Source organism: Osmia bicornis, chromosome 5 (genome assembly GCF_907164935.1).
Source record: "Osmia bicornis bicornis chromosome 5, iOsmBic2.1, whole genome shotgun sequence".
In the NCBI taxonomy this organism is placed as follows: domain Eukaryota; kingdom Metazoa; phylum Arthropoda; class Insecta; order Hymenoptera; family Megachilidae; genus Osmia; species Osmia bicornis.
Genome location: NC_060220.1, coordinates 4,911,711 through 4,935,284, shown reverse-complemented (window position 1 = coordinate 4,935,284; position 23,574 = coordinate 4,911,711). Strand labels below are relative to the sequence as shown.

Here is a 23,574-nt window from a genome sequence, read left to right as displayed (position 1 = left end):
ATCTCCCAACTTGTCTTCCAAAATCTTCGCCTGTCACTAAATCCGCAAAGACAAAGTCTCGAAGTTTTTCAAGCCTTAATAGCAGGCTTTGGGATATATGCGACTTCGCGAAGTCCTTCAAGACTTCGTTCTCCAATTTCAACGCTATTTTATTTACATTCAGGGCGGTTTCGCTCAGAACTTTCTCCCTCTGCGATTTTAACCCTTTCAAACGCGACAGGAGACTCGTATATCGACCCCTGTTTTTTCATCCTCCTATGCTCTTTTTTTTTTTTTTTACGGTGCAAAGTTCTGCCAGGTTTGTTAACCTCGACGTCGAAGCGCCACAGGTGGTGATCCTGCATTTTCTGTTCCGTAACGCGAGTCTCATCAACGTCAACCACTTTCCATATTACCGAATAGATTATTTACGGGTTAATAATACGCTACCCCTTTCCCTCGATCATCCCTTGGAAAGCGTGGCGCACACGTGCCGTCGGAGAAAATCGACGAGCCACCTTCAGCCCGTCGCGTTTTATCGTCGATCCAGCACCCGTAGCCAAGAGAATTTTATATGCGGAATTTTATATACCTCGGCCAGGTTTTAGTAATTTTAAGGGTAGACGCGCGTGCTCGGAACAATAAAATCCCCCCTTCCGTACGGAGGTGTACGAAGCCGGAACCTCGTGCATTGTGTCGCGGAATATCGGCCGGTTATGAACTGGCTGCTGTTCGCAAAGTTTATTACACTGCCGCTAGCGATAACGTTAAGCGCTATCCCTGTTGCTTTTTATTAGGTTAATCACCGTTTGACACCGTCCTTCGAAGATTTTATACGGACGTTGCTGCTGCGTTCGTTAGTTTCACCTTAGGCTGCTAATTGCGAACAATCCTTTTATTACTCGACGAATTTTCGCGAACACGTTTAACGTTGGAGTTGTTTTTCTGTTTCAGGAGAGAAGCCGTACAAGTGCAGCTGGGAGGGTTGCGAATGGCGATTCGCGCGTTCCGACGAGCTGACCCGCCATTACCGCAAGCACACCGGCGCGAAGCCGTTCAAATGCCGGCACTGCGACCGATGCTTCTCTCGCAGCGATCACCTAGCCCTCCACATGAAGAGACACGTGTAATCGATCCTCACCGCCAGCGGTCCTCCACGCTAGCAACAGTCCAGGACCGACAGACGAAGCTCCTTCCTCCCCGAGGATCTCCAAGCCCGAACGGAATCCTCGTGATCGCGTTTCTTCCATACCGATGCACCCGACGAAACACGCGGCAAACCGACCTCGATCATCGACCATCGACCATCGACGATCGTAACGCCGCGTCATTTTAGCGTGGCCGTTTAAAGCCACGTATTCGTCAGGGTAACGATCGTTCGACATCCGACGGCTTACCGTTTCCAGCAATGATCGATGATCAACGATATAAACGGTGGAGAACGTTCACTTCCGGTGGGGCGGTTGTTCTCAAATACGAACAAGAACCGACCGGGCAAGTTTGACGTTTCGTGCACATCGATCGACAGATTGCAATGGGAAATTGCAACCGGCACCGCGTGCTCCTCTCCTCGTTGATCGAGACGAGTTCTTTCGTCGGAAACACGGAAGAAGAAGTTTGCCACGGGGCTCGAAGAACGACCGACGGTACTTACCAAGCGAGACAGGACGGCAAAATATAAAAGACAACCAGTACCAATTCGATCAGACGAAGCCTCCGGGATGAGTGGCTTGAAAGCAGCGTGACTCTCGCTCGAAGAGTCTCGTCCGGGACGTTAATCACTGCCAATTCACTAAATTCTAAGGTCAACGCTGTACCGTCGGGACACTTTGAGCCTGGTCGAGGACGGGGAAGGAGCGAACGGGACACAGGTCGGTTCTTTCAGCGACAACGGTGCACGACTCGCGTAGAATCTTGTAAGTCGTCTGCCTCTCGTAAAACGGTCGAATTCTCGAGATCCATAAAACTGAAATAATCGTGAAAATAAAAAAGAAAACAGTAAGTGTACGAAAATTCTATGGAACACGATAGCGAGCAGACGATGCATCAAAGGCGTCGCGACGATGTTCGAATGAAAATCAAGAAATCCCGATTCGCGAGGACAATAATACGATGTCTGTCGGTGCCAAACGTTATTTCCTTTCCCCCTTGTTTCCTCTCTCTCTCTCTCTCTCTCTCTTTTCTCTCACGCGTGTATGTGTATACCGTTCAAAACACACACTCTCTCTCCTTCTCACTTTCCCCAGCGAACGGGGCTGTTTCGAAGAAAACCGCTCGTCAGTTGAAAACGTGTACGACGCTTTTGAGCCTCGATCCTACGAGGACGAGCAATAATCGAAATTGTGTTCGCGAACGAACGGGACCGTGGAACCGCGAAGGGTCGTCAAAGGGTCGGGGGAAGGGTCACGGAGGAGCAGGACGTGTAATTGAATACGTGATTTCGGCCAGTTTCGACGAAGGCAAAGTTTACCGTGCCGTACGCTAATCCCGAATTTACAGTACGAATTATATTCGCCAGGCTCCTCCCTTCAACCCGTTTTCCCCTTCGCTCTGTTTCTCACCCCCCCTGTTTCTTTTCGCGTCCCCGTTTCTACGACGTCCGCGAACCAACGATGATTCGACCGTTTTAGTATCGCGACATCATCGCATCGAGTGATTTTTAAGGAAGAAAGAGCCGCGTCCCTTCGCCACAAGGTCGAAGGGTGATCCACGACATCGAAGAAGACGATGATTCTCGTTTGACGAGCGTAGCGAATCGAATCCCAGTCCCGATTAAATCTTTATTCCTTAAAAATTCGACGGAACAAGGCTTGTTTCGTAGTGGCGCGCGTCCTATGGTTTTTCAAACGGACAAATCTGACTTTGTACTTTTGTACGATTGCTTTCTTTAGGCGATGTTTCTACTCTTCGTTTTACGCTTCGCGTGGTCGACGAACCGCGCGGATAAGGGCGAGGGGTGGCGACGATATCGGGGGCTGACGGGCGAGACTCATGTCGGAGGCTCAACAGAAATAAATGATATAAATATATAAATATAATATATATTTTTTAATATTCTCGTCTTACTCACCGAAACAATATATTATTAATACGTAAGTGGACAAAGTATAAACGGGCAACATTCCGCACAAAGCTCTAGAACCGTTTCCACGCGTCGAACCCGTTCGATCCGACCGCGCCACCCCCTCTCGTACTCGCGCGAACCGGATGGCAGACGGCGACCGTTCACCACCGACACTCTGCGTCTCTCGTACGTTAAACTTCCGGTCGGAGGACACCGTTGTATCGTTTGATCATCGATTAACCGTGCGACGTGGCGGTACCGAAACTCACGCAGGGGGTAGAAACAGGAGACGGGGGGATTAAAGTGTAATAATCATCGATAAGAAAAACGTTAAGTATTCGTCGACGACGACACCGTAATGGTAACGCGACGATAAGTTACCCGACGATGTATCCGGGGACTGAACGAAACGAAAGGATCCGTAGATCGCTCATCGAACGAATGGTGAACAAAATAGAGTAGTAGTAAAATATAGTTGATAACGTTAAGGGGTAAATGCGAGAGAGATAAGAGAAACGAAATGGAAGGAGTTTACCGCTTAAGAAGACTAATCTTACCTGAAGGCGCTTTAGCGTACAGATACAGCCGCCGATGCTGGCGAGCGAAGATTTAAACGAAGATTTAAAGAAAAAAGTAAATACAAAAAAAAACAAAGAAAAGCAAAAAAACAAGATAATGAAACTAAATTTTAAATGTTCAGTGGCCAAATAAATTAACTGATAACGCACGTAGAACGTAAAACGATACCGTACCTACTTGTAAGTAAGCCTGACTGACTGACGAGAGCGTAGACGCGGTTCTCGCGCGTGTGGCTGCGTTTTGTATGCGTGCGACAAGATAATTCGATGTTTGTGCACCTGTATATCTCTTTAGTTTTCTTTTTCTTTCTTTGCGTCAATGCATGGGGGTGCGTCGAGCTGCGTGACGTGAGCGAGTGACCGTCTTGTTATTTTTTTTTCTTTTCCCTTGCGAGAATGTGCTCCAAATTGAATCGGGATCGGGATCGAGATCGGGGTTTGGGGGTGGGGCTTCGAGAAATGAAAAAAACCCATAAACGAATCCATTTCGAGGGAGATCTAAAGAGATAGAGAGAAAGAGAATGAGAGAAAAATTAGAAAGAGTGTGTGCGATAGAGAAATAGCAAAGAACACTAAGTTTGTATATTGTGCAATTTTTGTCAGTGTTTCATTATTTGTTACCATGTTCACGGATAACTATAAATAAAGTAAATATATATATGCAGCATTTACAAGAACTTAGGATAAGGAGGATAACGAGAGCCAGATGTCTTTTTGATAGCCATATATTGCGAGGTATCGTGAGGCGGCCCTTCCAGGACGCCCCGAACACTCTTCTTTCTCTATATTTTTGTTCTTTCTTTTCTTTTCTTTTCTTTGTCTCTGGTAGGCGAGGTGAAACGAGGATACGAAAACGGTGCTCGTCGCTCGATCACGACGATCTCTCGTTACAAGGACCCGTCCTCGTCTTCGTCCCGATCGTTTCGCCTGCAGGGGACGAAACGAGCCACCCTCCAGTTCCGTTCGAGATCGACAAATCCGGAAACAATCTTTGCCCTTCGTCCCTTCGCGACTGAGAAAATTGCTCGTTCCATCTTGCAACGTACGCGACGATGATCGCGAGCCGAAAAGAAAAAGTTACTCGAACGGCGACGACGACGGTGACAAAGTGAACCATCGAGTTCGATAAACGATCGATCCTCGCGATCGCGACGAGCTTTTTCCCGCGTTTCCATCCCGGCAACCAACGAAACCCTGTAGATATATAATATACATATATATATATATATATACATAACGAACGATCGAAATGCAACGCGAGTGCATTGTTTTCAAGCTCGGTACGCGACGGAAAATTATGGAAGAATAATGAAAATGAGAGAAGAGGGATGACGTGAAAAGCGGACACCTTAAGAACTAATAAATGGTAGTTAGAAGTTTAGTTAGATAGATGGATAGCTAGACCGTTAGATAGACACCTTTAGATAGGCAGATAAATAGATGAACGGAGAGAGGAAAGGAGAAAGAGAAGAAAGAATGATTAAAAAGGGGTGGGATTCGGGGGGGATTTAAAAGAGTTATTATATAAAAGAAAAAAAGTCTATAAATATAGATAGGTGGATATACATAGATAGAGATGTAAGTACCTAAGAGAAAAACTCTAAAGGAACCTTTTAGAAGAAGTTGTATCGTTGTACGAGGTACGATATGTGGACATAAGTGTTTTATGATACTCGCGTACAATAAGGTCGAGGCGAACGATGAGAAATGGAATGAAATTTCATGAAACTGAAAAGCTGAAGTGGAATACCAAACGGGCAACGAATGAAGTAGGGGAAGGAAATGGGAAAATGTAGACAAATCGCGGCACCGATCGTAACTGTATTTAATTGTGGTCTAAGCTATTTTCAGTCACGTTGTATAGTAATTGTAAATTACAGGATTTTTCAATGTATGATAGGGAACAGCGTGAATGAACGAATGATGGCACGAAAGTGGGAGGAAGGAAAAAAAATATGACGTTGAATAATTAGCTTTGTGCGTTAAACGAAGATTTTCAAAAAGTCGAAAACGAACATTTTAGGCAAGGTGCGATTGAGTTAGGTAAGAGTGGAAAATTGGGAGAGAGGAGAAGAAAGTTTTCTTGTTTCTCGATAGAATGTCTTTAGTAGACGATCGGTTTCTAATTCCGTGAACGGAGAAAGAATTTCGTTGCTAATCGGAAAGCGACGATGTCTAATTAAATCAACGATTAATTGCCGCGACGTAACACCACCATTCATGGAATTGCGGAAAAAAGACGCTTCGGGGAAAAGATAGTTTACGTAAATTGTTTCCCCTCGATAGTTTCTAACTTTTTTACAAACTAACGCGTACCGATTTTGAATTTTACTACACTCCTCGTTGAATTGATTTTCCAAAAGAGGAAAAGGATACGAAACGGGGAGGAAATTTAAAGCACTACGAATCGAACTGATTTAAAGCACTAACGTTATTTTTAGGGAATCACGTCTTTAGGAGAGATTTAAATTAAATATTGAGAGGGGTTAATGATTAGTAGACTGTGGATTTTTATGCAAATATATTTTCTTTCTCCGAATAATTAAAAGTATCGCTTTAATTTTACATGTTTTACAAATTCGAAACAAGTTATTTCATTTTCACGTATATATCACGTATGTTTTACATTACACTTCTTATGTTACAAGCGTATAAAGTTCCGCAGTCTAGTGATTAGTGTAACCGCTAAGGGTGTGAAGGTTTCCGCGTGATGAGAATTTTCCTGTGAGAATGAGAGCGCGAGAGTTGTCTGAAAGTTAGGAGGAGAGAAAATAAGAAGAAGAAACGAAAAAAAGGGAAACGTGTGAGGGCTGCAACAGAGAGGAAAGGTAAAAAGCGAGGCGAACAGAGTTGCGAGGTACCTAAATTTTAAAAAGTGACCTTTGGCATTTAAAGACTTTTAAAAATCGTGCAACGAGTTAAATAAAACAAAAAAAAAATAAATAAATAAAACAGAGGACGCCGCGTATTAAGGGGCGTCCGTCCTTCTCCGTGTCTCTAATTCATTCTTACATGATGCACGCACACAACAAGAAATAAGGAACCGGGTACACACGCACATACGGAAAACACTTCCACTGGGGTGATATACGTTCATCTCTTCATAAAAAAAAAAAAAGAAAAAGTAAAACACTGCAACGATAAACTCATACACGCACAGTCCGTACACAAAATGACGCGTCTTGATCCCGTCACGAAACAGAACAGGAAAAATCAAGGATAACAAGAAAGGGAACTCGATACAGGTGAAAGAAGAGGGTTGAAATTCGATTACGATACAGAGGGTAGAGGTAGAACGAAGCTTGAAGAGAGGGCAAACAATGCATTCCGTTAGAAACTCGCTTTTCACGAGGCACGTAACAACCAACGAAAATATTCGAAACGACGAATTATCGCATCGTTGGTGTGCCCGAAGGCCTAACCAGAATAAATCGAACGATCTTGGCCGTGATTCGAACTTCGGGCTAGTCACCGCGAGATCGACTCTCCCTTTGAGTCGCAACAGCAGAATTCAACAGAAAAGATAAAGGAACAGATAGTAATAATGTGACTGTTTTCAGGTTGGGGAGAGATCATCTTGCGGTACGAAGCCGAAATCAATCTAAAAAACAAAAACGACTCAACAGTCACCGCATAGTCACTGTCGTCATCCAACACAATTCATGGTAGGGTAATAACAGTATTTTTAGGGATTTTATACAGGCATACGACCGCGAATCTGTTTTAACCACGATTAACTGTCGATTATTGACGTTTCTTCTTGTACGTAAAACGAACACGGTGTGTTTTCATTATTAGAAGTAATTACATTTACAGCGAGGAGTGAATAGGTGGGCGCGCGAGTGATCCGTTTTTTTCTTGTCTATGAAAACGAGCGTGTGATTGGAACGAGGAAAAGGTGGGAATGATTGCGAACAAAGTGAAAGTCGAACGAGAGATCTTTTCCGACCTCGTTTTGTCTACACATCTCTATTTGTATAATTGTGAATAATTAACATATTATGATAATGTGATTTATTACGTGTGATCCTTCGAGCGTGAAAACGTGGAGAAACATTAAACAAGTATTTTGTATTACGACAAAAGTTGAACGAACGATGAAATAACTGAAATTGAAAGGAAAAGAAAATGTGAGAAATAGTAAGTTAGAGAAAGAAAGACAGAGGGGGCGAGATTAAGCGAGTGAAGAGTCTTGTAATCGCAGCTTTCTTTACCGTCGGGGAATAAGATTATAATAAACGAAGAATGCGCTTCAGCAGTCGTCGCTCCTTTCTCTCGACGTCGTTTCTTCTTCTTCATCTTCATCTTATTCTACTTTTTTCTTCTTCCGTCGATGCTGTGTTCTGCTGCTTTCTCATCTCGGGGTGATCGATGCCCCTGGAAGCAGAAAAACTAAATTATAATTCTAAAAAACGTATATTCAGTAAACGATTTCGAGCGAAAATCAAACGTTTCAATGCGTTATCCTGCTGCTTCAGCATTCTGGAGGTTATCGATCACCTCGTCGAGAGGAACATCCCTCGACACCGCTCTTCTTGGGGCTGTCCAACGAAAATCGAGCCAACGAACCATCTCTGGGACCCCGTCGATATATCCTGCCCATGTATTCCATAGGTTGCTTCTGCAAACACGTGGCAATGTCGAATGCACGTACACGTACACACGGGGATCGTGTAGCTCGATCTGTAGCGTGTACAACAACCATTTCGTTTCGAAACGAGCGCGATTAAGCGGGTACACGTTTTTTAAATTTACGCGAAATAGTCGTGGCGCGGGTTGGCCGGAAACGGGGTCTCGTCGTTCGAACGGTCTCGACGCTGGATTTCAGCGAGTAACGATGCGTATTGTATACGATTTACCAGGGAAACCTGTCCTTCGAACGACTCGTATCGAAGAGGAAAAGATAAATAAACGGATCGAACCAGGAAAAGACAGGAGCAAAAACGGGCTGGAGAAAAGAAAGAAAGAAAAAAAAAAAAGAAAATATCCTTCCAGAGTATCGGGACTAATTTACTAATCGCGACTTCCAGACAGTCGAGAACTTTGCGCTGATTTCAAACTCTCTCGAAGACTCGACGTTTTGTACAATGGATTAGCGAGAACTCGTGTAACGAGTCCAGTAGGTGATCACATGTGATATTTGTATCGGCTATTATTATATAAATATATATATATATGTAAATGTAAATGTATAATTAGAGTATTCCGTTAGGATTACCGATAGTAGTTAGGTGGAAAGAAAAAACTGAGAAAATATGATCAAATCGTGAAAGAGAGAGAGAGAGAGCGTGTGAGGGATGAACGAATATTGAGCCCCATTTTTAAACACCGTTCCCGCAAAAAAAAAGAAAAAAAAAAGAAAAATAGAAGCACTGTACGAAATAAACATCGAGCGAAGAATAACGAAGGTTTCTCCCTTTGAAACGACGAGTGCTCTCGTTTCGTGATCAACGCCTAATTACTCTTTACACGTACGCAGGCCTACATGCCGATTCCAAAAAGGACACGCGAGATTCAACGAGGAAAAGATGGATAGGGAAGTGGCACGAAACGTGTGCAAGATACTTTGGCAGGAATAGACGAATCACAACAATAACAACAACAGACTCGCCTCGAAAGTCTTCAAGCACGAGATACTGTAATTTTCTACCACGTTCGTCGGTTGTTCGGGATTTCGAAGGAATCGAACCCGAACACGGCAGCAGAGCCGAGAAATATTTATCAGTTGCGTCCTACAATCGACTGATACACCCTTACTCGTGTTACCCTGCGACCCTTGAAATTGTCTGGTAAAAGTTACTACCACCCTCTTTTCTGATCCCTCTCTAAGAAAATATTCATAGACGTTCGATTTTTTCTCCTCGAAAGGTTGCCAGCTTCGAGTTCCAGTTAACCCTGATAGAGTCCTGTAAGGTACAAAAATTCCTTATCCTTCTGTGTCTTTCTTTAAACGCGTTGACCGCTGCAGTGAAAAGGGTCCGCGTATGGTCAGACGCGCTAATATTATCGACGGCCATCGTAGCATTCCTTTTACTTTCTTTCTATTTACCGTGTTACGTATCAATTTAAAAACTTGCAATTTCGTAGCAGATGTAAGTTATAGAAGTTTGTAAAATTTTCTGGTGATTCCAAAGAACATTGAAAGTTTGAATCGAACGTCCATGATCCCTTATCGAGGCCCAACAGCCCCATTGGGTAGGAAAGCGAACCATGAACGACTGACGGAGGGATAAAAACGAGCTAGCCAATCAACAGCTCCACATTCGTACGTCTAATTCTTTCCTTTCTTCTTCTACTTCTTCTCCTTCTTCTCTTTCTTCTTGTTGGTTCTGCAGTTCGTTTCCAACTTTCGTCGAGGGAGAAAAAGGAAATCTCTATTCGACGATCGATCGAAATACGAGGAAACGAACAAAGAGCCAAGAAGATTCGTGTATGAGAGAAAGATCGCGACTGCGTGCACGTGAAAAGAACAAAGATGTACAAAGAAGCTTAAAGATCGCAAAGACGCGTTGGCGTACCGGATGTGTGCATGAAAAGGGGTGTAATATCTCGTGGTAGCGGCGTGTCGAGAATCAAAGCAGTTTAATAAATAAGAGAAAGTGAACACGGGGGTAGAAGATAAAGAGAAGACTCGGAAACGAAGAAACAAAGATAAAATGTGCGTGCGAATTGTTTCTTACGACTGCTTTGCGCGGTAATTTTTACGAAAATTATTTACCCTAACGCGGGGAGCCTTGATTGCTATCTTTATATTATCGATATCGCTGCTACAATTAAGAATTGTAACAACCCTTACTCTTTATCGCATTGTTCTTTATCTTTTGAACGTTACCCTTCGTTTCATTCGTTCATTGTACAAAAGCGAAAGCAACGACGAGCCGGGCGATTCGAACTCGGCTCGCGAGCTTCGAAGCGGATCACCTGTAAAGACGACGTTACGCGTCGATTTCCAATTGATACCGGACCACGATCGATCGATCGTTAGTGTACGATGCGGAGGATGGCTCGACGTTGACGAGAGAACGTTCTTCCTGCCCGCTTTTGCGATCGAAGCGTTTTTAATTCGATGTGTGCACGAATATCGCTGAACGATCGATGGGAAACGCGACAATCGATGGACGACGGATCGATGGAAATATTTTCAGAGTGCATTCACGCGATTGTAACATGGTCGACAGGGACGATACTTTATTTTTATTATTTTCATAAAAGTCCCTTTGACTGATCGCAACTTTCTTCTGCGCTCTGGAAAGAAAGAATAAGACGAGAGATAGATTTTGCCTTCGAGACGATGTCCTTTCACGGCGCGATTCCCATCGATTTTAATAATTGTTGTCCGCCTAGAAATGATTTTTGCGTAAACGAATGGCGCACGCTTCTTTACTCGGCTAACGGAGCGACCGGGTCGGCCGCGCTTTGTAAATAATTAATTAATAAACAAATTTCTCATCGTGCTTGAGTGAGCTTGCTTTTACAACACAGAAGTCCACCTTCAATGCGTCACCGATCGACGCGATCTTTCGCACACGCGATTTTAATCAATCGTTTTTAATTAGCAATTATCGTCGTATGAAAAATAAAAGAGAATTAGGAAACGCTTTTGAACCTCGATCATAGAGGTTCGAGTTAGTCGAATTTGTTAACGTCCCTCGATCGTCGTCGGGCTTTCGAATCGATTTCAAGTTCCCTGCACGCTCGAATCGATTCGTTGTTTTAGTAGAAAATTCTTAATTAGGTGTGAATTAGCGACAGTGCCGGCCCATCCGCTCCAAAACGATGGCCGTTTCTTTTATGCGAATGATAGCTCGGTCGACTTAAAAAATTGCTTCGTGTTTACACGAATATTCGTCGCGTTACTACGATGAATTTTATCAAAGAAACACTTGAGATTATTTCATCCTAATCTTTCGGGATAATCTTTGATCGTTAGCTGTTTCTGAATTATTTGAAAATTGTTCTAAGAAACGATACTCGAAGTTTCCTACGAAAGTATTTCCACACAGCTCGAAGATGTGGTGAGTTTTTTCGAAAATATATAGAGGTCGTTGGCCACTGTGGAATCGAATAAAAATCGCTCGGAGGTCGATTGAACGAAAGAGTGAAAGGAATGAATGAAAATCGAAGGAGGTAGATGAAAGAAAAGCAAGGGTTGAAAGGAGACGGAGATGGGAAACGGATGAGAGTGAGAGTGAATGGGGAAATTGAATGGGTCAGAAGTATGTAAAAAGGGAGAATGGAAGTTTTAAAGGAATCGCGCGTGTGTCTCGCGTAATTCTGTGCACGTGTATTGTTGCGCTGCTTGCGGATATACGATAATGCATACACGTGTACTTGCAGTGTGCATGGAAACAGAGAGAAAGAGAGTGAGAGAGAGAGAAAGAAGCGAAAACGAGCGGCTCGAATCCGCCTCGCACCACTTTATTCCTCTTCATTCTTTTCTTTCCTCTCTTGGTGGCTCTTATTAACACCGTAGCGTACTCTAAATATCGTTATTTTTTAAGAAGAATTACATGAAGATGAATGAAAACGATATTGAAGAATATATATATAAATCTATATATATATTTATTTTCTAAGATTATAATATATATATATATATATATCATCTGTATGTATATTAAATTATGATAATGCACAAAAATGTAATTATATGTACATGTATTAATTATTAATCTTGCTCTACATTCGTGCGGTGGTGAGTTTCAAATGCGAAGCGAGAAAGGGCACACTCGAGACGGGTCCGGGAAGGGATGAGAAGGGAAAAAGAGGTGAGAGAGGGAAAGAGAGAAAGTGAAGTACGAGTTGCTTGTGTGCGACGCGATTGAGGGATGAAAGTGACACTCTTCGAGTTGACGATGGCCGGGTGCGGAGGGGAGTTAAAGGGGCGATGGGCTTGCGGCCGCTGTAACCTCATCTTTCATGAATAGCTTGTATTTCTGCTCAGTGCAAAATAAACGTACGTTCCTGTTGAAAAAAATGGAAAAAAAAAGAACAAAATATCATCGAATGTCTCATCTTATTCTTTCGACCCTTTGCACTAGACGGTATTATTCTAGCATCGTGGATCTTCGGCTTAACAAGGTAAGTAATAAAACTTACAATTTTTATTTGTTTAACACCTTCACTCACACTCGTGTCTTTTCGTCTATCTAGAATTTAGCAACCAGCCAGATTCGATGAATTCTTAACGAAATATTCATAGCCTACAGCCAAGTGTCAGTAAAGAAAGAATAATAATCAGCCGTTTCGTGAGTTATACACGAATTGCACAGGTTGTATAGCGAGAGATCGTGTGTCTAAAACTATAACCCTCGGCGGATGGTCGTCGCAGGAAGACGTTCACGGCATTTTGTCATCGTAAAACGTTTTATGGGAAATTATAATGCGCCTTATCCTTCAACGGTAGGGAGCTTCGGTCTGCGTTCAGATACGCGGCTATTCCGGACCAAGTATAATATAAAGAGGACGTTCGCCGCGCTTTTCATCCGATCGGCCCATAAACGACATTTTACTGTCCCTACACTTCCTTATCCTCTATTTCTTTTTTCTCTCCCTCAGGTTCAGCCATCGCTGCGATCCTGTTGGCCCTGTTCCACGACGTCCTGCCACTTCACAACGATGCGATGGCACGAATCGAGTTTCATCGTTGCGATCGTCGCGTCGCTTGGCATGCCAGCCACGTGTACGTTTTTCCTTCGTTGATTTAATTAGGCTCGAAGTTAATAGGTCGCTGGAAGAGCTGCTCCTAGGATATTAATTCTTTTTTCTACCGATTCTGCGCTTTTCTCGAACGATACTGCAGGTTACGTGATTGTCTGATTGGAAATTGGAAAATGTTGGCTGAGCGAAATGTTGAAAGTATTAATTGGTATTTCTGTTCGATTATCTACCAGTACTCAATGCTCTCAAGTGCGATAGCAACATAGTTGAAGATTGCATCGCGAATGAAAGAGCGCCTGTAACAAGGCAACTTCGCAACAGAGATGCTTAAAGGCTGCCTACAATTACGGCACACTCATTTCGTATTGCAACACGGAACAAGAAGCGAAGGAGAAATTTTCGAAATTTCTATTTTGCTACTTTGTGGTATCAAAAATTGGAAACCCTAAAAACACCCTCGGTGGCGTGAAAAATATATTTTTAAAAAATTTCCAACTGAACAAGTAAACACAATTTCTATCAACATGGTCTTGTCGGCGTTGTTTTCAACTCGGCAGTCACCAATTATAACCAATTGCGCTTCACTTAATTGCTTCCGCTCTAATAATCTCTTATTTACGTGGGATCGTGGAAAACGTTTCCGACTGTTACGCGCTTTCGAACGCGTTCGTGTAGCAACTTTTACATTTGTAGCTTTTTGTTTCCTGAATTACCACCACCCGAAACTCGGTATAGCCCTTGCCCAGGGTGAAACGTGGAAATGCGCAAAACGACGCGCTTTGTAACGCTCTTGAATTGTAATGTAAAACGTTTCAGCGAAAATTTACAACTTTCCTTAGTCGACCTGGAACTGTTACAACAATGTGGTAAGTGCGATTGCTGTTAAAAATAAGTTTGATGAAAAACTGTGATAATTATCAAACAGGGTTTCGAATCGATCATGCAGTGTCCTATACGTTGAAGAGCCATCGAGTGGACAGAGAGACGAATTCCCGAAGATCTCGATGGGGTGGGTGTTGGATGCCACAAACTCGCAGACGACCGAGCCCCCGAGAGCGTTCTCAACCCCTCCATTCGACAGAATGAAATCGCAGACCTACCCTTTCGAACGACCCCTCCACGTGAAGTCAGTGCGCTCTCAAGTGTCTCGACGGAATTTAATTCTGTCCGGGACCGGGCTCACCTAGTATGCAGTTATTTGATACCCGATATTTTCTTTTCCCATTGCCTGCCAGCATCTCCGTCAATCCTTCAACTACCAATTAGATTTCTTCTTCGAGATGTTTACCGTTTCCCGAACCATTTCATCGAGATGAATATTAAATTATTATACTGCAGCGGGGGCGGTTAAGAATTCATATTTTATCACGATTGTTTCTATCGTTCTAGTCAACGTGACAAGGGGCAACGGTTTGTCCCCCTTTCTCTATTAGCGTCGTTAAACGTTACAGCTTAATTTGCGACGATACGGAATTGAACTAACGAAAAATAGTGTGGCTATTGTAGTTGTAAGCAATTTCGTGGAACGGATCCTTAAAGCTGTCGCGCTCGAGCGTTCCGTGCCGGAGAATTTTCCAATTGCGTTCTCCCCGTTCCTCGCGTTTCCAAAGCGGCAAGAGGTCGGCAACAGAGAATGAGAGCGCCAAATTGTTAACCCAGTTACAGGGTGCAAGATACGGCTGGCGAAACTAATGGACCTCTTCCCCTTCGTCCGCAATCTTGTTGTTCGACCACCCATAATCTAATAGCGCGCCCTCGTGTTTCCGCCCCACGTTGCCCCGGCTTCGAGGCTCGTATTTTATCTCGAACGCCGTGTCCACTTATTCCTAACAATTGTCTGTGTGGCTGGGCTCGTTCCTTTCTACTATGCGGTCTCCGCTGACCAGATACACACGCGCGCGCGCGTGCTTTTTCATTCTTCTCCACAATGAAATCCATCGGGACGCGACCGATATCGTCCGAGTATCCAAACGATAGAATTTTCCGGTGTGCAAACGAGAATTTCCAATTAATTCGACGCGAAACTTTCACGCACGATTTTTTTCTTTCGCGTGAAATAGAGCGGCTCTAACCAGAAATCGATTTAAATTCAATCGAGATTCTTCGGGATTTAATTAGAGATTCTTTAGATAAATTTCATCTATGTGGATGAATTGTTTCGTTAAATACTCGGATTTATTATATTTCGATATGTTACAAACGCGTAGATATTCGTAATTTAGATATAAGTTAGTGAAATGCCGCGAGAACACTTTAAGTAGATTATACCGTATATGGTCAGACACACCGAGCGCCTGAATACCTCTTATCTTTGTACGCCTGAGTTTGTTACAAAGCAGTCGATACAGGGAAGAATGTTAAAGCAGAAAACGAATCTCCGGTTTACAAGATTATCAATATTCAAATTCTCGTTCTGTCGCAGGGACCATGTGCCGACTAGTCTTCGTCGTCGGAACGGATTACGTCCCGATGGCGGTGCAATAAAAGCACGTAAAGCTGTTCGTGGGCCGTACATCCCTTGATCGTTTCAAAGGATGAGACACGGCTACCAGGGTGGTCGGCTCCATCGCCCGTATTAACGCCCACCGCAAATAGAGTCGAGGCTGGAAGTGGTTGCGGTGTCTGCGCTGGCCACGAATCACAATAGGGGCTGATCAGTCCTCGGCTCTGCCCTGTAAGACGAGGAAAGGGGCAGAGAGAATATGGTGCGAGAAGTTGTCAGGGTTCGATGTATCAAGCAGAAAGTTTGATAGCCCCGAAGGCTTTGCCGGCCAAGTTACTTCCACGGAACGTGACCCCGCGACGGTATCCTTGGTCCGCCGAAAACCGCGTTTCTCCGTCCACCCGGTTCAACCGCCATCTTTCTCCAACACCCAGAAACAAGCTTCACTTCGAGTCTGTACGTGATCGACTCCGTTTCCTTCTCTCTTCAACACGGAATCCCTTCGCTGGATGCGAACACATACACGCCCCGGTTGCCACGGCGCTTCGTTGCCCTGGAAAATATTATCGCCATCCGTTCTAGGATACGAAATCCGACGTTCCTGGATCGTGGTCTTCGTCTACCACGTCCTCGTGTGTGCTCTGTGTGCCTTGGAACGCTCTCTTCTTGCGTCACTTCCTTTGCTGATCCGGGAGCTTAGTAGGTCGTTGTGAAGGTGGTAGTTTCTGGCGATATACGGATAGCGCTGAATGCTCGTCACCCTGTGATTCATGGATTGGAAAGATTTTTCGGAAGAGATTTCCAATTGATTCGATCTTTCGCGCTTTGAATTTTACGACCTTCAGCTGAAAAATTTAAGATGTAAAAGACTTGACTTATAAACCTGTAAAATTAGTTGCGGTTTTGGTAAGTTTCGTGGGATTCAGGATGCTTTGTATTTGGTATTTTTGGAACAGTGAATATTGCTTTCATAGGCTTGAAGACAATTCTATCGAGTTTAATTTATTCCGTTTACTATTGTCTAATTGTACGATTGAGATATAGTTTTGAAACATTGGATCTAATGAAATTAGAGAAATTTTCCTGCTTGTAATTAGAAAACTTCTAAGCGTAATATAATGTTGGACAAGCAACGATGGAAGAATAAAGCAACTTCTTGCCTCTTGTAATTTTTTCAAACGACATCCCTCGCACGTGGTTAGGAAAGAAAAATTTCACGTTCCAGAGAGGCTCCGGTCTCGCAACGTTAGGAAAGCCTCCCTAAGGGTAGCATCTGCCGTCTTGTCCTTAATATAATTCCCAGCGAAGAGCTGCACGCCTGTTCGTAATGCAGGCTCGGCGGTTGGGACGCATAAAAAATCCAGAAAGCTGCTGCCACGACACGGTGAAAGCTCGCTATCCTGAAGGGACAAAACGCACTCCACCCCATTGTGTTCTACACTTTTCCAGTTTGTAAATTATTTTTTCATACAGAGGATATATTCCAAAGCAAAGCTGCAGCTTTACTGCAATATTTTCTTTCGAATCACATTCTCTAACAAAAAACTACCCTCTTTCTACCTCTGCTTGCGTTACAAGATCTTTGCTCGTCAAATTCAACGAACCCTTCCCATTCCTAATTTTCCGTTTCAGAAGAATTACGAGAAACATTTCGTCTAGTCTCCGTTCGCATACAAGTACACTAAAAATTGATACATCGAGCCATAAAGCCAGAGGATAGTTTCGAAGTGAAACTCGTCCGGACTCGATGTGGCCAATTACTCGTCGCAGTAGACGAGCTCGAGCGGGTTTATCGCGCGCGTAAAACGATATCGAGATTCCATTTCGCGAAAAGATTAACTCGCGGTTCGAGTGTCGTCCATCAGCCGTTACTCCGTAGAGAAAGTTTTTCGGCTTTCTAGCCTGCACGATGCGAATTCGATCGGTCGTCCAGAAATCGTAAGACGTTGTAAAACGCGAAACGATAACGGAACAGCGGTTCCAGCGAGCACGGAAACGAAATCGATCAGGCAGGAAGCCGTAGACGACGATGTTGAGGGAATTTACGAGGGCTGGAAACACGATCGCTGGCCGTAAAATACAATTTTGCTAATCCGAATTCCTCGACGTGGTCACAAATCCGTGGTTTAATGTATCGGAAGTATCAGACAAACGAACTTTCGCGCTTTAAGACCGCCGTTATAGAGTCGGACTACGTGCTTGCGTTAACGCGATTTTCTTCTTTCATTTTCGTCTTCCCGTTTCTGCCGCAGTTTCTACCCTTAGGCCCTAAGGCATCGAACAGAGAGTATGCGATACGAACAATCGCAATTTGAAAACTAGTAATTTTTATATATTTATCAGCTGGTTTAATAGAAGCACGGTTTAAGGGGTGTAGTGCAGTTTTGGCTAGCTTCTCGATTATACCACGGCAAATATTTGCATGTGACCTAACGTCCAGTCAAATGCCCTTCACGTTGACGAAGGCAGAACAAGGGAAGACCACTTTGCACCGGAATAAACAGTGGGCAGACCTGGTTTACAAGATCTCGACCGGCTTCCCCTCGAGAGAGTCTGGCCAGCTCCTCGAGTTCGTGTTAAATATGCATACGCCTTGACAGTAAATTGAATATTTTGTCCTCCGTTTCAATTCATACCGCATAACGAACAATGTTTCCTTGCTGAACGTCATATAGGTAGAGATTGTTTCATGGTTACTTTATTTTCACGATCGAACTTGATTCACTGCAATTTGCGATCAAAAGTGGAGCAACATTAACCGGGTCAAGATCTCCATTAATAATCTCACGAAATATTGAAATTTCTATTCAAATAAAATTGGACATAATCACGTTGGACTCGGAATGGGTTCAAGCACCAATAGACGAAGGGGTTAACGGAGGAGTCATCCATCAGGACACTGATCTTCGTTACCGGAAGGCGTTGCGCCAGGACGGATGGTACGGTTACGGAAAGGCTGAAGGGAATTGGAAGCAGGGGGGACGCGGATCGGGGCTTAGATTGGCTTTGCATAGTTTCGCGTGTCGGGAGTTGAGTTATAATTACCTTAGCGCCTGTAACAGGAGCGCCGGTACAGCGATGGCTAACGCGACTACAGGATAATAAATTAATGCGGCACGTCGCGTAAATGTAATACGAGCCTAACTACCTACTCCGCTCTAAGAGCGTGTCGTTGTGAACGATGATCCCGCAGAGGTGCAGACTTCTTCTCTACCCCCCTTTGGAATTTTTAACCATTCCTCCTCGGTGTCGCCTTCTTCGTTTACTTCCTGTCTCATCATTTTATGCTCATCAAATTTTAGATAGCATAGAAGCTTAAGATCGCAATCAGATTACTTCCGAATCAAAGTAGAATCACAAACGGAAGGATTAGAGATTTACAACATTCCAAGAAGCATCAGTTCGAAGACAGAGAAATTCCATGACACGGCAACCCTCATTAATCTCTCTTTATTTGACCCTTTAATCATTCAGCAGCACACACCGTTTCAACGAGTCTCTTTCAGACTCTCTTTGCATCGCCAACTACTTAAAAGCTTTTAATTAGAATCGTCGCACTGCTCCAATTTTTCGAGCATGCAGATACGAACTGCATCCGCGATTGTGTTCGATTATGCATCTTCGTTTTAGCAAAGTTCGAGGGATAGCCAATGTTATAATTTTACTTTCTGCAATCATTATCTTGCCCAAAATTTTTAGATTACCGAAAATTAAACTTTGAAGAGTACGGTATCGTCAAGTGCAATGTTGTCTTATCTCGAACGAAAGATAATTGTATTTAATACTTCTGCTAGCAATTCGTCGCGGACCTCTGTTCGCGTTTAGAATTCGCCGTTATGCAAAAGTCTAACACCCTTAAGCTCGCATGCAAATGCGTTCGTGGAAGCGTGTAAATACGCGCGATACGCGGAGGAACGCGGACCCGTATAAATTGTACGCGTATTTACAAGTGGCTTCCCGACGAGCTCGAAACTCTCGAAAGCGAATCTAACCGTTCTCCGCGCGGAATCCGCGCCGCACGTTTTGTACCCGTTCGAATAACCCTCGTACGGACCCTCCTCTCTCTCTCTCTCTAGGCTTTATTATGTTTATGAGCAACTACACCGATGTAAATGCAAATCGGTTGGCGGATGGCGGAAGGGTCTGAAGTCGTTAGCGAAAGATTTCCGGTCTCTTTAACCCCGCGGTGATATCTAATTTGTTATTCGTCCGCTCCACGATATCGTGCCTCTCCGAGTTACGACCAAGTTAATACCACTGAACATCGACGTCATCCTTCCAACATTTATGCCCGTCGCAGACTGATTCACCCCTTGTAAATCCGAGTTCCTTTCTACTATCGCGTCGCTGGATTTTCCGTCTGAACGAGCTTGAATTTAAGCTTTCTTTCTCTCCTTACAACGTGGTCTAATTATAGAAACTTTGACCACTTTTTTCTATAGTTTTTATAGGAATATGTAACGTTGTACAGAAAAGGGAAGATAGAAAACGGTATGATACTACGTTGTTTCGTTAAGAATCTTTACAAAGATGAGATTAATATCCCTGTGATATTACCTTACACACGGGAGCTTAATGAAATTACTATCATATGCGTGGATCTATGCAGTCTTTGAGATTCCAAGCGGAAGTAACGTCACCAGCCATATTGGTACACACGGGTCGAGAGTGCTCGAGGCTGAAACTTTCAGGAGAAACAAAGTACCGTATCGGATGGGTCGCGATCGTGTTAAAGAAGAAAAATCTAGCCTGGATACTTGCGGCGCAATAAAGTTCATTCAACGTTGCTCGTTGCTTGCATTCCTGGCTTAAAAACGGGGTCCCATTACTGCGAAACTCGCGCGTCCTATTTAGAGGTAAACGTACGACGTACGAGAGGCAAACGTTCATTACGTTCCTCGTACGTACCTACGTACGTGCTGTTAGAATGCTTGAAATTATCTGAACCACTGCGCTTAACCCGCAAAATACAGGTTACTCGCAAAAAGCACAGGACCACATGATTTATCGTTGCCTCTTGTACTACACTCGGAACAAGTTGATGTGTAGCAACGCATACGGTTCACCCTTTAATGTTAAATAACTTTTTGAGTGTCCAATGCTCGAAGCTAAACTTCTGCCGTATAGAAAAATTACACGAGGTTCTTTTTATTTATTAAAAATAATATTCTGAAGAGCACTTGACGCTTGAAGTTGAATTTTTGACGCGTAGCAATACGCATGATTTATTTTCTAGATGAACTAATGAACTTTTTAAACAGCGCCCGGTGTTGGCTTATTTTCTCTATTTAAAGTGGTACATTTTAAAGAGTATCTGGTGGTTGAAAGTAACTTTTTATCATTTCTAAGAAGACAATTTTTACGATTATGATGTTTTTCTTTCAACGCCAAATCCAACATCCCGAGTAAGAGGTTTCCCCCATTCCACAGAATCCAGCAATTTTAATGAGCAGTGTTCTTAATTAGTCAGCCAGAGAAGGGGAGATAAGACAGGGAAGTTGTGATCTTGGCAACAATCTTGCCTATTTAGCGATCGACTTTATCTTTTTTCTTTTCGTAATTCGCTTGCTCGTCTTATTCACGAAGACTTTACGGATGGGTCAGGAATTTCTTGTTAAATCAGCTAAAGTCCTCGGTTTTGCACTATCGAATATTAATGATTTTCCTTTTTTTTAACCAGACACATTAATATTACGCTGTTGTCCATGACAACGTGCCATGGAAATAGCACTAGTGTTTGAGAATCTCAGTCTGGAAGGCATTGATTTTGCGATACCTGACGTTGTCGAAAATCCATTCTCTCGATTTGACTTGCAAAGATCGGATTACTAGCCACAAGATGGCGGTTCCCCTGACGTCAATGTAAGTCCTCCGTAGTCAAGATTATTTGCACAAGAAACTTCTTAATATTGTTAAGCTACAACGCGCGACACTTGCTTCCTTATTAATCCTGATGAATTACAGACGAAACTTGATTAAACTTTAATACAATTCCTTAAGGTGTTAATAAAGAAAACTTCTATTCCCCATCGATTCAATTCGTCAGATAAAATCTAACTCTGTTCACCCTCTCGAATAACAATTCTCAAAACGATATTCGCTTGTTTATACATGCAAGAAGTCAGCAAAAAGCATTAGGAAGGGACAAAGAGAAGTCGAACGGAGGGGAAAGTAGTAAAAGTCGATTGCGATCAGACCTATTAACTGTCTGGAGGCGTTTCTGGTCTGCACAGATCGGCTTGGGGTCCATTAGAGGAGACAGTAAAATGTCATAAGATTAGAATCGACCTTGGGACTCGGTGCTCGTAAAACCTCGAGAGTCGCGAATTTATGTACACGCGTGCACCATGCGGTTATTCGAGTTATCTCGAATCACCGTACACAAACTTTATTACCCCTGAGAACGCAACAGAGGGCGGAAGTCGGTGAATCGTGAAACTATCGTGTTAAGAATTAATTACCGGCTTCGCGAGCCTCGTGATTCATTAACACGAACAACGCTACGAGTTTTCGCGATAAACAATGGATCGAACTGAACTTGAAGAAGAAAAATAAAGGAAAATACGAGGATACTTTCCTTCCTGTAACACAACGCTGGAAATTATTTTTTTTCCCGCTCTTTCTACCTTTCCCACTGTTTTCCATCTTCCTTTTATTGCAATCGTTCGTCCATGAAAACATGTTCGCAGCGGAACGTTGCTAATTCCTCTTAAACGCTTTCCATTCGTTTCAATGTAAAAAAAAGAGAGTAGAAAAAATTGGTTGTGGTTGAAATTCCGCGGATATTCCTGCTTTCCCGATGGAATTTATTTACAGTACTCTATTACAAAATTGAGTTTCGGTTATTTCGCTCGACAATGGGTGATCGCGTGCCTCGATGCGAGTTTCCAGCGGACAGAAGTTATCGTTAATCGATATTCGGAGGAGGGTACTTCATCTTCCTGGTGTTCGTGGAACTTGCGAATTTCATCAACGCGTATCGACTCGTCTTAATTCCGTAATTAACCCGCTGTACCCGATCGTAACTTCGATCGACTTTGTTCTATACGCTTGTTCAACAACTAAGGGACAAACAGTTGCATTTCAAAAACTACTGAAACAAGATATACGACACGTTCAAAGGTACGATCTAAAGATTCCTGTTGCTAATTAAAAACAGCTGCTTCTGTAATCATTAACTTAAATGACGATTGTAAAAATGTTACGCAAAACTGGCAGTCAACGAAAGTAAAATTTATTATCGGCTTCGAACAGCTTGATCATGAACGGTGCGTATAATACCGTTAAAATACACACGCACTCAATCAGCGCGGAACGTGCAAATCGGTGATTTCGCACCCACGGATTATCAGGATCGAATGGGCTTCAGGATATTGCGGCGGAAACACGGAAACGCGTAAACGTATCGACGTTATCCCTCACTTCGATTCGCCTCGTTCGCCACCGAATAAACGGCGTGCCACCATTCTCATCAACCCTCTATATCAGCTTGCAGGATCGTTCGTCCCTATCGTTTCGTCGGCTAAGTATTTCCCTTATCGATCATCAACCCCGCGTCATTTCTTTACGAAAACCAGTACGTATCTTATTTCGAACGAAATCGATACTCCTTTTTCTGCGAAATTCTGCCACTTTCTTGTTCAATCTGTTCGGTTCACCAAGCGAGAACGACGTCCGCAAAAGCGTCGTGTGCGTCAAACGATCGTCGTTTCGCGGAATCAAAGATGGTCGTGAAAGTTCGATGAACAGTCGCGGAACTTTCGGTTCGTCCACGGCTGCTGACAGTTGTTTTCCCAAAAGCATCGAAGTCCGGCGCGGACGGGAAATTGAATTTCTACCGCCACATGACG

General features: G+C 43.4%; 1 protein-coding gene across 3 annotated transcripts in view; it reads left to right on the top strand.

Annotated features, from left to right (window-relative positions):
• LOC114880102 (Krueppel-like factor luna) overlaps positions 1-11,075 on the top strand; it is a 222,510-nt gene extending 211,435 nt beyond the window's left edge. For all 3 annotated transcript variants that reach the window (XM_046285647.1, XM_029195749.2, XM_029195741.2), the window contains one exon: positions 934-11,075. In XM_046285647.1, the coding sequence (XP_046141603.1) occupies positions 934-1,109 (176 nt within the window). In that variant the 3' untranslated portion in view covers positions 1,110-11,075. The remainder of the gene's footprint in view (positions 1-933) is intronic.
• Positions 11,076-23,574: the final 12,499 nt, after the last annotated feature.